At 36.8% G+C, this 13,520-nt stretch overlaps 1 protein-coding gene and 1 long non-coding RNA gene across 10 annotated transcripts in view; one reads left to right on the forward strand and one right to left on the reverse strand.

Moving 5' to 3' along the window:
- The window catches only part of dgkh (diacylglycerol kinase, eta), a 151,383-nt gene that overhangs the window by 22,401 nt on the left and 115,462 nt on the right, over nt 1-13,520 (reverse strand). For all 9 annotated transcript variants that reach the window (XM_065293029.2, XM_065293031.2, XM_065293027.2 and 6 more), the window contains 5 exons: nt 11,666-11,779; nt 11,435-11,569; nt 10,930-11,196; nt 10,569-10,661; nt 6,074-6,193 (listed from right to left, as the gene is read on the reverse strand). In XM_065293029.2, coding sequence (XP_065149101.1) covers nt 6,074-6,193; nt 10,569-10,661; nt 10,930-11,196; nt 11,435-11,569; nt 11,666-11,779 — 729 coding nt within the window. The remainder of the gene's footprint in view (nt 1-6,073; nt 6,194-10,568; nt 10,662-10,929; nt 11,197-11,434; nt 11,570-11,665; nt 11,780-13,520) is intronic.
- Nucleotides 2,089-3,851, forward strand: LOC135782772 (uncharacterized). The gene is made up of 2 exons (XR_010545478.2): nt 2,089-3,120; nt 3,552-3,851. It is a non-coding gene; the product is annotated as an uncharacterized lncRNA (long non-coding RNA).

Genomic DNA, 13,520 nt, shown 5'->3' on the forward strand with positions numbered 1-13,520 from the left:
TCACAAGTGGAGCATGAACTATCACGCAACGCTGCCTCTGCGTGCTGGAGCCCCAGACACGAAACACAGCGCTCGTGGCCATCCCGGGGAGCGATGAACACACCGCATCCAGAAACGGAACACGGACGGAATGCCATCTTTAAAAAGACGCACCCGACCGTGACACGAATGAGTGACTGTCTTTAAAAAGACACAAAGCTCAAACGTGCTGCTCTTTTAGGGAAATCACTCTTTTTGTGCGAGCTGGTGAAACACACAGGGAGAGGCAAACGCACTCACTCAACTCAAGTCCTAAAAAAAGAGACAGAGAGAGAGAGAAAGAAAGGGTGGAGAAAACACTGCGAGCCTCCGCTGAGGTGTCTTTGCCCAACCAACTTCAGCAAGCTGAGATCTTTTTCCTCCAAGAACAGGGATCTACGAAGATCAGTATACGCTTCTCGAGAGCAGATGTCTGCCGGCTTCGAAGCAAAAAGCTAATTTGGTATTGTGCACCTGCGGCTTATATACGCACCTGGCGGGGCGGCGCCGGCATTATGCAAATACCTGCATGCCAAGTTCATTGGCGTTTCTTATAGTTCTCGAAGTAGATAGGTCACCCGCGGAGCGGTTCCCAATTCGTCGGTCACGACGTGACGTCGTAGTGACCGACTGAAAGGGAACTGTCAAATGTTTGCACATAAGTACATGAGCATGAGCAAAAACTTGTGTATTTGCATAATTTGGATAGTTGTGTACTTTTTGCAACAGGTACAAAAGGTAACATTTGGAGTAAGGGTATGATGCATTAAAATGCTAGGGTAGGCAGCTGACTAGGTTTTGGAACATATATACCATTTAATAGCATAAAAGCATTTAAAGCTGCAATCCGTAACATTTTTTTTTCCAGTTAAAATGAACAAAAATCAGTTTTTAGGCTTAATATAGGGGTGGTTTCCCAGACAGGGATTATTTTAAACCAGGACAAGGCATTAATTTTATTAGGAAATATAACTAGTTTTAACAAACATGCCTTACTAAAAACATGACTTGTGTGCATTTTTAGACAAAACAAAGGGCTCTGATGTATTTTAAGATATGTCAGTGCAAGTTGTTTTCAGTTTGGACAGCTCTTACATTTATTTTAGTCTAGGACTAGTCTAATCCCAGTCCGGGAACCCGCCCCATAATGATTTATAATTTAAGCTGTCGGGTCGGTTTTCCCGGTAAAAAAGTTTGAAAAACGTCCTTCATCTTTGTGTGATGATGTCACATCCGTAAACACAGAAGAGTAGAGGGCCGCTTCATTGCATGTGCTCCAGATGGGAGTGTGTAGCTTGTCAAGAAAACATTTGCCTAACTATTAAACGTGTCATCTTGATGGCAAGGTTTAATCAGTAAAGACCATCTTGTGAACAGCTTTGGCTGTATCCAGCTATAAGGTACATTTTTCATATAAAAAATAAAAATGAGAAGTTCTCTGAATGACTATTTAGTAATTTAAAACGACTCATATTGGTATCCGCGTATATAATTAAGTTTGGACAGTATACTGTTTTACGTAAAAAGGCGGAGACTGACACGCTGGCGGCCGCAGTATTCGCAGTGTTGCCAGATCCCATTGTGAAAAATCCTCTTTAGACGTAGTGTTTAATGTTTTAGCAATTAGTGTGACACTGTATAAAGTGAGAATATGCAAGTTACTGTTAACGATTTCTCAGTCTGAACTTATTTTTTTGTTTATGGCCTATTTTGTTTGTTTTTTGGCAACAACATTGGGTGACCAGCACCTAGACAGTAATTAAATGGCACATCATTCAACGTGGGCAGGTTATTGCTGGTGACATACTACTGCATTCAAACGCAATAATTATTATCATGATTATGTATGTTAGAAACACTTTCAACACTAAAAATAAGGTGAAAATAACACATAGACGTAGAACTATTGGGTTTAAATGAAATATGCCAAATATGTAAACATTGGTTATGAAGAAGGCTAATGTGATGTTACTTCATTCAGTTTAGGAGTAAGCATTGAACAAAGACATGTTGAAAGCATTCATTACAGCACTAAACAAAGTTCTTGTTTATATTGCCTATTGCTTATTAAAACTTCTTAACACGCACCGGCCCGGCGGCGGTCCCTAGGGGGCGTTTTTACGTGTTTTTGTACTTTGTTTAACATCAAATATTCAATCAACAATCATAAACTTTGCATTATTTGAAAGTTTAAACACTCAAAATTCATGTTCTGAGCTTATTTTTGCAATCAATACACTGGTGTGGATAAGATTAAATAAAATGCAGACGGAATGCATATAAAAAAATTTGTGGGTACTCACATGTCTTGCCATATGGTTCTGATCATCTCTGACAATTCCCAAAAACTTCAACGTACATTGCAACGTAAGGGTCCACTCTTCAAAAAGCATCCCACGTTTTAATCCAAAACAACGAAAAATAGTGATAAATCCAGCAATACCCTCCTTTATTTACATCCGCGCTTCCGCTAAGTATGATCGATCATGTTTATTTTCTATCAAATATCGAGTTTTATCAGTGAAAATCCATCTCTTCCTGCTTCGTTAGACTCTTCCGATAAATATCCCGCCCTATTTTTCTGTTTTGTTCAATCAGATAAGGTTTGACAACTCAAAATGAATCGGGAACACCGATTTGCCCAGACAGATGTCCTTCAGCTAACCATAGGCTTTTGACTGGATTACGCCAAAACAAAGCCAGCCAATGCTTAGCCAGCAAAGTTTTGATGGGCAGGGGTAGTAACCAATCATGAAACGATTACAAGGATTCAACTTACGTCAGTAAAGTGTACTTCTGCGCAAATCTACAGAAGCGCATGGAGAGGAATGCCCACGCCCCCTCCCTGCGCGTTTGTTTGTTTGGGTAGCATAGCAGCCGGCTAGGCTCTCCGGAGCCGCTGAGAAACCTCTCAAAGGTTAGATATAACATCTCCATTGTGGATTGTCGACTGCAGAGGACTTGTTTGTGTTGAGAGTGTTTTGGAGAAGTTGATAAAGAGCATGATCGCGGAGCAAAGATACAAGATTGGATATAAACGAAACCGCGTCGTCGACGAGAGATGGACCGGACTATGAGCTCAGCTGCGCTCGCTTGGATAAAGTAAGTGGATTCTTTTGTTCATTAGTTATTTTACGTTACATTTCTAGTTTCTTGTTAGCTGTTTTGATTATAAAGTAACAGTGGAGATGACTAAAATACGAGTTTTACATGGTTTCATTTTCTATGACATGTTATATAAATGAATCATTTTTATAGCTATATGAATCAAATGCACAGAATATACAAACTAAAAACAAGATATGTGGTGGAAAATATGAGTATTACCAGCTGAGAAATATAGGTTATTTGGCAAACATAAGACATTTGTAATTATAAATATATTCATGTAATGTGTGTATGTGTGTATGTATTATGTTCATGTATATTACATCATAGTTTCTCATACAAATAGTTGTATGTCTCTAACTTTTGACTCAAACTAAAATCCTCTCTTGCTTTGTGTGTGTCTGTGTTGTGTTGTGATGTAACAGGTCTTCAGCTGACATCCAGAGGAGGACTGGAATCTGGAGTGCATTCATGAGCGACCACATTCAAAATAGCAAGTATTTTGTTATAATGTGCAAATGTTTTTTTCTGAAATAGTTTTTTCTATGTGCTTTGGTGGGCAGAGAAGTTCTGAATTAATATACATCATGTAATATGTAGTCCTGACTCATTTTCTTTTGATAATCATGTCATTTTGTTATCATGTGTATATTTGGAGTTTCCAAGTGCACTTTTTCTGAAAGGACGCCTGGACTTTTTTGAAATAAAAGCTCACAGAAACAACATTTTTTGGAGTATCATTCTCAAATTTGAATCACAGCATGGTCAGACATTCAGTTTACCTATATGGTGTCCCCAGGTGTCTCAGATGACCATTTCATACCTTTTTTGCTAAGTGAATGTTATTTAAAGAAAAACGGAAGTCATTTAATGTATATTTTACCTTGTTTTACTCTGTTTCTTTACTACTCTGAGTTGTTATGACTATTAGGCAACAATATGTCAAGTGTCTAGTTTCAAACAAGACCAGAATTATGAATATAGACCATAGGGTTTAAGAGCTGCAGACGTTTTAGTTTGGAGTTGTCGTTTTTCAGAAAATGCTCAAAAATAGAAGTGCTGGCTAACAGGTTAAAACGATTAATATAATGCTGTTATAAACATTGTTGCATGAAAATAAATTAATTATCCAGTCTAATGTGTATCCAAAATGTAAAATGGCAAAAAGGTTAAAGGTGACATTGAATGATTGAACGGGGTATTTATTCTTGTTCTGTGATGTGTAGACAACAACATTTTGTTTGGGTCTGTAATGCCTTAGAATCTTCCTAAAACCTCTCTTAGAAAGCTATATTAGGGTGGGGGATTTTAAACCCGTGGTTTTGCATCTTTTTGGTGTCCCTTCGGGCTTAACTGGCAATCTCATTGTGAAATACAAACACTTGATGCTGATTGGCTGCCTTTGCTGCCACTCAAAAGAATGTAAACGTTGTGTCTTCAGAACACGGACAGACCAAAATTTTACAGATAGAAGAGGTCACCTCGGAACGCGACTCGCCATTTCGCCTTTAATTTCCCGAACTCAGCTGCAGTTTACTTCCCATTGGAGGCGAGAGGCCGAATGTATGCAAAATATTTTGAAGGGGAGGCAATTGAATGAGAGAGATGCATTTTACGTAACATGTATCCATTGTTCAGATTAGCCCATGTCTAAATAGGAATTTCGGAATTTTCAGAAACGGAGATGTTCAGACTACCGTTATTCAACTTAGTCAAGGGAAAAACTTTTTTTCTTCTCTGTCCCCTTTAATACAGAATAAATAAGATCCTAGGTAAATATAAAGTACACTTAATTGTATTATAACTACGCACTACAAATATACTAATGAAAGGTATAGTTCCACTTCAGTAGTACTTTAATGCACCTTAAAAAGTATACAATACCAATAATAGTTTATCTTAAGTACTAAGACAAATTTTTGGTAAATTAACTTCAAAATTAGTGCACAAAATAGTATATTTACTAAGTGTACTTAAAGTTTCTTTTACTGCACTTTTTGCCATGTGATAGCAATTAACCCTTGACACCTCTGGACCTCACAAATTTTTAAACCCTGGCTACGCCCATGGGAACAGCATGTTAATATGTCAGTTTTTTAGGTTTTTACATCTAGGGAATCATAGGTTAAAAACTGCGAGCTTGTGCTAAAACAAGAGTTAATATCAGCAGGGATTTTCAACATCGGAAGTGATTAATTACTGTAGCAGAGACAGCTTCCTTTGAACCGGTAAGGCATCTGTTTAAACACTTGCGTTATCATTTATTCAGAACAAACACGGCAGATATATTACTTCACTTCAGGCTTGGCTGTACATCCGCTGAGTGAATGGTTGAAAATAGATAACTAATATGGGTTTAGATTGGTCGTTTTTAGATGTACTAGGACAGTGGTTCCCAAACTTTTTCAGCGTGCGGCCCCCCTTGTGTACGGTGCATTCCTTCGCGGGCCCCCAAAGAAAATTTGTGACAAAAAACTGTTCTAAAACTCTCAAATTCTAAAATTGTATTAAAAAAAACATTAAATTATACAAAAAAGTAGTGCTTTTGGTTAGTAGCCTTATTTTTTAGGTTTAATTACACAGCATTCCTAAAAAATTAATGTATTTCATAAAATGTCATAACACTGGGGCCCCCCGGCACCATCTCGCACCCCCCCCTCCAGTTTGAAAACCACTGTACTAGGATGTACTTCTGTCATGTGGATGTAAAATGACAGATCTGCTCTGATGCAGTGATCACAGACATGAGATTCATCCACGCAGAGTAGCGAGGTGAAGCACAACGCACACCCAGAACATCACTCCGCAAATAACTGCAATTTTATATTTTAATCAGAGATGGCGATAGAGAGGCCAGAGTTACAGACTGCAGCTTTAAGTATATTTCTAGGAATATTCCTTCTGTTGGTTACCCAAAGAGTTTTTTGTGTGTGTTTATTGTGCTCACCTCCTCATCATTGGGCTGTAGGATGTGATAGAGCCAGGGGATCTCAGCCAGCTTCCCCAGTTCAACTTCTACACTCTGCAGACTACTGGACAGCAGCTCTTCATGTGGAGGGTCCAGTTGCTAAAGAGAAAAACTCACAGCCTGAGCCAATGTTCAGCCAAACCCCCTTGACCTAAATTATTTACTTGAAGTACCCCGTAAGAGATTTTAAATAAATATTTGAATAATTCAATAGCACATTTCATCAGTTTTAAAGTTTTTATCAGTAGTATTTTACTTTTTTTCTTTGTTAATATTACATGAACTTTCATTTGGTAATTTTATTTATTAGTACATAAAACGTAATAAAACTTTTTCATGAGTTCTCAGTTTATTGAGATATTGTAGTGTTGTGTAAAGGTCACATGACACATCTGAGGTTAAATCAATCTTACACCTAGTTCAGGGTTCCAACACCTCAGTTAACTTCAAGAACCTTTCAAGGACTTTCCAGGTCCATTACCCTCAAATTCAAGGACTAAATGTGGGGACACATTTCAAGTGAGAGCAAGGTTACATTGTGTTCCCTTTTAAGATACATTGTTAAAGTTCCCATTCGAGGGAACTCGCGCTGTGTCACTGCGGTGACACTTTGAGGAAGCCTCCAAGGGTAAGTGTGTCTGAATGTGTATATCAAATTCAACCAATGGTGAGGCTTAATGACAAAGACAGGGTGACGTGGGAGCCAGGAAGTATATCGCTATCTGAAATATTGCCAAAGATGGCGTTACAGGGACGCAGGAAGTATGGCAAGGGAGACGCAGCGTCTCGTTCCCTTCTCAGGGAACAACAGTTACATACGTAACCCGAGGCGTTTTCATGTGTCAACCACAACTATGCAAAAAAGCATTTTGGTATGAATCAACATTTGCATACAGAAGATATAAGCATTTAAAAAGAACAGTTTAGCACGTGTGCTTAAAAAGTCTAGCATTTTTATGATATTATCCTACACTACACAGGGAAAAATATGGATTTTTTTCCAGAAAACTCAAGCACTTTCAATGACCTGTATCTACGGATGTATATTTTCAAAAACTTCCCAGGGCCTGGAGTTTTTTCCCCCAGATTCACAAACTTTCAAGGATTTCAAGGACCCGTGTGAACCCTGTAGTTTAAAGTAAGTGTAAAGTCTCGAAAAAAATAAAAGCATGAGTTAAAAAAATTACCTTTGAAGGAACCATCCCAGCAAGAGCAAAGGTACAGTTTTGTACCTTTATTTCTGACAGTATATATACAGGCTACAGAACCCTTTAGATATAGAGATTTTATTAAAAAATGTTGTTTTAGCAGCACTAAATTGTTAGAAATAACAAATTATTGTCAAAGGTATACATTACAGAGACAGGAACAGAGCGCTGCGTCACTGACTTTTACCTTCTGCCAGATGTCCAGATTTTTTTCTGTTATGTTGTTGCTGCACGGTACCAAAATATGAATGTACTTAAAACTTGTATCATTTTCTCATTTCATTATCCGAGTATTTTATTTTCGGCTCAGCAGTCATTGTTCATTTATTGTTGGAGGCGGTAAATGTTTGTAACCATAGTAACAAGAACTGCATCTCAACTATCACTGTGGTAGAACATGTCAGCAAAGACGCGCATCATCTACGCTAAGTGTAGCTGCGCCTATTCATAGTTTTTAGATATGTTCAACATATGTAAATATTTATCACAAGCCTGGATGTAGTTAAGGCCTACTGTATATATAGCGTGTGAATGTTTTCCCTCAAAGAGAAATCTTAGAAGCAGGAGCCTAGCAAAAGTCTCTATTTGTATTTTATTTATTCTCATTTATCAATCTTATGTAGCAACAAGAGCAGATTTGAGTTCAGAAATCATCTTACAAAAGGGTTCGTGTATGATTCATGACACGTTTGTATGAAGCCAATCTCATCATATGAATGATCTCACATTGATAAATGTGGCGGCTAGAAACAATCCTCAACAATCACTCTCTATAAATTCACGATTTAGAAGCCGCATGACACGAAGAAACGCAACCTGGCAAAGAAAATGAACTTTTTCGACCTGAAGATTGACACTTTGGCCTTGCAAGTTCAAATGAACCATCTTTAAGTTATTTGGTAGCTTGAAAGTGAAATGAAATAAAGGCTGGAAAATGTAGTTTGGAATGAGATCACTGATAACTGAAGAAGAAAAAACTAATAACCTTGTCATTTTTAAACCCTTAAATTATAAGTATTTCACATAAGAAAATCCTTTAAAGGAACAGTTTACTGAAGATTTTTAAGTTTGTCATCATTTACTCATTCTCATGTTGTTACAAACCTGTTTAAATGACTTTGTTCTGCTCAATACAAAGGAAAATATTTAAAAAAAATGTTTGCAACAAAGCAGATCAGGGGCACCATTGACTTCCATACTAGGAAAAATAATACTATGGTAGTAAATGATGCATGTTTTTCCTTTTTGTATGAACTATTCCTTTAATAATGCAATGCCCACATGAATAAATGCCACAATTTTGTACTTCCGATAGTAAACTTAAAAGTAAAAATTCTAGATAGTGTTTATGAATCTTAATAAACAAATAAGTATACGGCAGTATTTATCCAGTAGGGAAAAATAAGAAATATCACGCTTAAAGAGACATCTATTGATTTCTAGTTTTCCTTTTCATGATATCAAAAACATACACATCTTCATGCTAACTCAGAAACTTGCGTGCACAAGTTGAAACCTGACATGAGATTTGATTCTCGTCCATATTGCTAAATGACAAGTTTTGGTTGGAAACAACCATGTGCCCAGTTTTCTCAGTTTCTTGGCATATTTCTTTTCTTTAGAGAACAACACTGGTATGCTGATCTAAACTACAGACATTTCTCTTTAACAAAGCATTCACATAATTTGTCTAGTAAATATACTTATGCCAGAATAGTTAGCTTGTCCAGAACCGAGCACACATTCCTCCATTATACTGTATGACACTTGCATTATATGTAAGCAGCCCCTACGCTAATAAGATTTTGTTTTTCTAACATGTCTCGTCCTCGAACCCAAGGACACTGAGACTAACAGACCCAGTTCCTGCTGCTGTGAACCTCTTCAAACAACTGATCTGATTATTAAAAAATGTAGAAAAATATCAGTGTGATGCCCAGACAATGTCTCACCAGCGACCACCGACCGCTTTACTTTCATTTCTAAATTTTTTAATAATTCCAGCATTTTTTGTAATTTTCACAAGGAATATTTTCTATAAATATATAACCATAAAATATATCAAATGAAAGAACAGACCATCTGCATTCAAACAAACAAAGAAACAAAATGAAAATAAAACGTTTCATCCTATCTTTATTTTTTTATTTTTAAAACCTCTTAAATATGGGTAGGTTAAAAAATTGTATTTGCATTTTTGTAAAGGACTTTTGTTAGAGATCAGATTCAGAGCGTTTCTCAAAATATACACAGAGTTTTCTATGTTGTTGAATTAGTTGATGCTTCAGTTTTTTATAATTTTGGTAAGAGCGCCACCTAGTGGATAATAGCGGAAATAGAGATTACCGTTGAAACTCGTCAGGAAAGCGCCATTGGCAGGGAAGTGTTTTGTCTTAATTGACAAGTTAACTCGTCAATGGCGAGGAAAAAGTTAAATTATATTTTTTATTATTTATTTATTATATATTATACATCTTATTTATTATTTTATTATTATTTAGTTTATAAAATTTTTTAATATATAGTACTTAATACTACAGTATTTTTTCTACTGGATTGCATAAGTCTGCCCAGTTACAACCAACCACTTCCATTTACTTTTAATTTAAACTTTTAATTCCCATAAAATTTTCTAATATAGTATTCAATATATATATATATATATATATATATATATATATATATATATATATATATATATATATATATATATATATATATATATATATATATATATATATATATTTATATATATATCTTCTATATGATCTGCTAAGTCTGGTTCTCTCTCAAGGAAAAGTTTTTAAACCCCTTGTGAGTCAGCTGACATTAACTCAACTTAGACCTTTCTCCTTTATGTTACATCAGTGTTCTTCAACCCCGGTCCTCGAGGACACCCTTCCAGAAAGTTTTAGTTGTCTCCTTAATTAACACACCTGATTTATTTTATAGCTTGTTAGGGAGACATTTAAAACTTTCTGGAAGGGGGTCCTTGAGGACCAGGGTTGAAGAACACTGTGTTACATTATTACAACACTTGCTAGTACGATTTTATTTACTTTGTTACTTTTGTTGTTCTCTGATTTTTCTGTGTTTTCTCTTTTTATCATGAATGTTAAGCTGCTTAGGAACAATTAAACAACTGTGCAAAGCACTATATAAATAAAAACTGAATTTAATCTTATCAACAAGGAAAACACAATTAAGATTTACGTCATAAATAAGGTAAACATACAGAATCCATATCACCGTCATAACAAACTCACCAATGGCACACGTCCTACTAGCAAAGATTCAGTCTCATTATGAAGGGCCTTCACATTGCTGGCTACTTCGATGGCAGTGTTTCTTGTCAGGCTCTAAAAGAACAAAACAAATCCGTCTTTAATGGCATGTTCACAAACATTACATCCAGAATCAACAGAGGCAAGTCGGTCAATGTGATGGGCAATTTAATTTTCAATTCTAAATTCAAACTGACTCCAGAATATCATTCTGTTTGGGGACAACCCTATCAAAAACTAACTGTGCTGATAAACACCATGAATATGAACCTTTTCTTTAGTGCATTAAGGCTGAATAATTCAATAACGCAGCATCAAACTCATGTGCTGGTCGCATTCTTACCTCAGGGAACTTGGGGTGTGTTTTGTTGATGGCGTGAGAGGAGGCATTGACAGCATGGGCGAGCTCCTGCTCAAGTAGCTGGTAGTTTTTGGCAGCCTCGCAAATCCTAGTGATGAGATCTTCGGCAGCTCGAGCGCACATCTGGATGAGCGCGGCCTCTTCTTCTGTGGCCAGATCCACAGAATGCTGAGGGTACAGATGTGGCCTCAATGGAGGCTTGTCGTATTTCAGTTTATCCTCCCATGACTTTAATGTGTTTTCAAATGCCTTCGAAAAACAATCACAAAACTTAGCCCACAGTCTATTAACTGAGAATGTGATGAATATTACTAAGCAAGATTGAAAAATGAAAAGAAATGCTCTGACATGTGCTGCAGATGTGCAGTGAGGAGAGGGGACAACTGTGCTTGGGCACGATTAAAGTGAGGGCGGCCGTAACCCCTAAATGCTCTGGGCAACTGCTTATGTCATTTCTGTGTTTCAGTTCTCTTCCAAAAGCACTTACCCTATCTCTTGTCAACATCTGGGCCCGGTTTTTGTGTTGAATCTTGATGACCCCGGGAGGTTGAATCCACGCCTCTCCATCCACCTGGACAGGCACTCCTTCATCTCCCAGGATGGTGATTTTAACCGTACGACACTGTGAGGTTGAGATTAGGTTAAGTTGAAGATACACAACACTATCACCATTTACAAAAAACTACAGATCTGTGATGTATTTGTGAAGTGTGGTTACCTGTGCAATACGATGATGCTGCAGTTTGATTACCCTTGAGACCGCCATTTGCATACTGCCAAACACAGCAACCACTTCCAAGATTTTATCATCGAATGAAGGGGCACAAAATATCTGCAAAATAGATCAAAACTTAGTTTAAGTAATTATTTAATAATGTGAAAGGGGCTTGATGATTTAAAGCAACACTAAAGAGTTATTGCTCATTGCTCCCCCTACAGGTTAGAAGCGTAATTGTTCATTAGCACTGTTGTAAATACTGCAGCATAGCTGACTCTGATTGGATTGTAGGTATGCCGTAAAGCAAGTTTTTGTAGTTCTCACTCGAACTACAGGACCACTACCCGACGGTTGGAAACTTCTTTAGTGCGGTTTTGGCCGATAGAGGGCTGCAAAGCGAATGTAAAAGTGCCATTCACCCTGTTTTGAGTGGATGAACCACTGAAATTTTTTTGGAAACGTTATTTTAAGGTAAAAAAACTCTTTGGTGTTGCTTTAAGGAAGGACACAAAATGATCCAGAAGACCCAAAACAGCAAAGCCTTCGTTTATGTAAGTGTCTACAGCAGGGGTCTTCAACTTTTCTTCTTCATGATTTAAAAATTATAAATATGATGCAAGCCAAACCCCTACTACCCATATTTTTTACATGTGATATATTTTTTTATTTTTACCTATGAAATATAAGCTTTTAGTTATAGGTCATATATTAAAAATAATCAACACATGTAGACCTCTTAAACTTTTTTTTTTATAACTGTTTCACTTTTATAAATTGTAACATTTCAAGCATTCACATCATATACTGTAGCCAGTCTTCTTCTAATGACTGAAACGGCACTTCATGTTTTCTTGTTTCATATTTTAAAGATATATTGGCTAAATCGCATTTCCATTGTACACTATCTGGACACGACTGTCGGAGTTCGCCCCCTAGTGGCAATAATCAAATTCTTGTTTAACCGTGTGAACATGGGAAAAAAGCTCATTCCAAGAGCCTTTAATCTGCAAAAATATTTATACATATAGTTAATAATTTACTTTAATAATAATTTGATCAAGTGTTACTAATAAAGTTAAACAAAAAATTATGAATACTTTTCACACAGTGTATTGATACTGAAATATATTACTTCCGGTCGGCGTGTCACATGCGGTGAAGTCGCACAAGTTTATTTTTTTAATGCATACAAAGCTCAAATTGGATCCAATAATTACGCACCCACAGATGGTTTGAACCCAATGCAGTCCCTTTCTGACTCTCCTTCCGGTTTATCGGCCTTTATTACACGGCTCTCTGGAATGCTTGATTCTGATTGGTCAGTTGAGACATTTGCAGGTTCGTTCTTTTCAAATAATAACCGCTCCAAAATAATAACGCATAGCCGGACTACTTGCACGAGTAAAATCGCTCCGCGCCAATAAACATCAATAAAGATTACTGTCTGTTTGGCGCCATCTTGTGACAAACACTCGACAACCACGACAAGACACAGACAGCTTACTGAGACTGAACTTGACAAAATAGAGCATGACAGCTACGAAGCCAACACACAAAAAAATACAGAATGGGCATTAAAACTTCTCTAAGACTGGCTAAAAGAGAAAAAATGGAGACAGACAAGTATGAAGCAGAGGATCTTAAAAAGGTATTACGATCATTTTATGCATCTGTGCAAAGTTTCGCGGAAGGATAAAAATGTTAATTTAAAACAAATATGCCAATAAAATGTTTCAAATTCATATTCATGTCCAGTTTTTTTTCTTATGTGGCAAGTAGCCGTGTAATAAGCGGGATAATGTAGAGGCAGCCGGTAGTTATTGGGAAATAAGCCCCTTCAGTGTGATACAAGACC

The sequence above is a fragment of the Paramisgurnus dabryanus genome, chromosome 15 (genome assembly GCF_030506205.2).
Source record: "Paramisgurnus dabryanus chromosome 15, PD_genome_1.1, whole genome shotgun sequence".
In the NCBI taxonomy this organism is placed as follows: Eukaryota; Metazoa; Chordata; class Actinopteri; order Cypriniformes; family Cobitidae; genus Paramisgurnus; species Paramisgurnus dabryanus.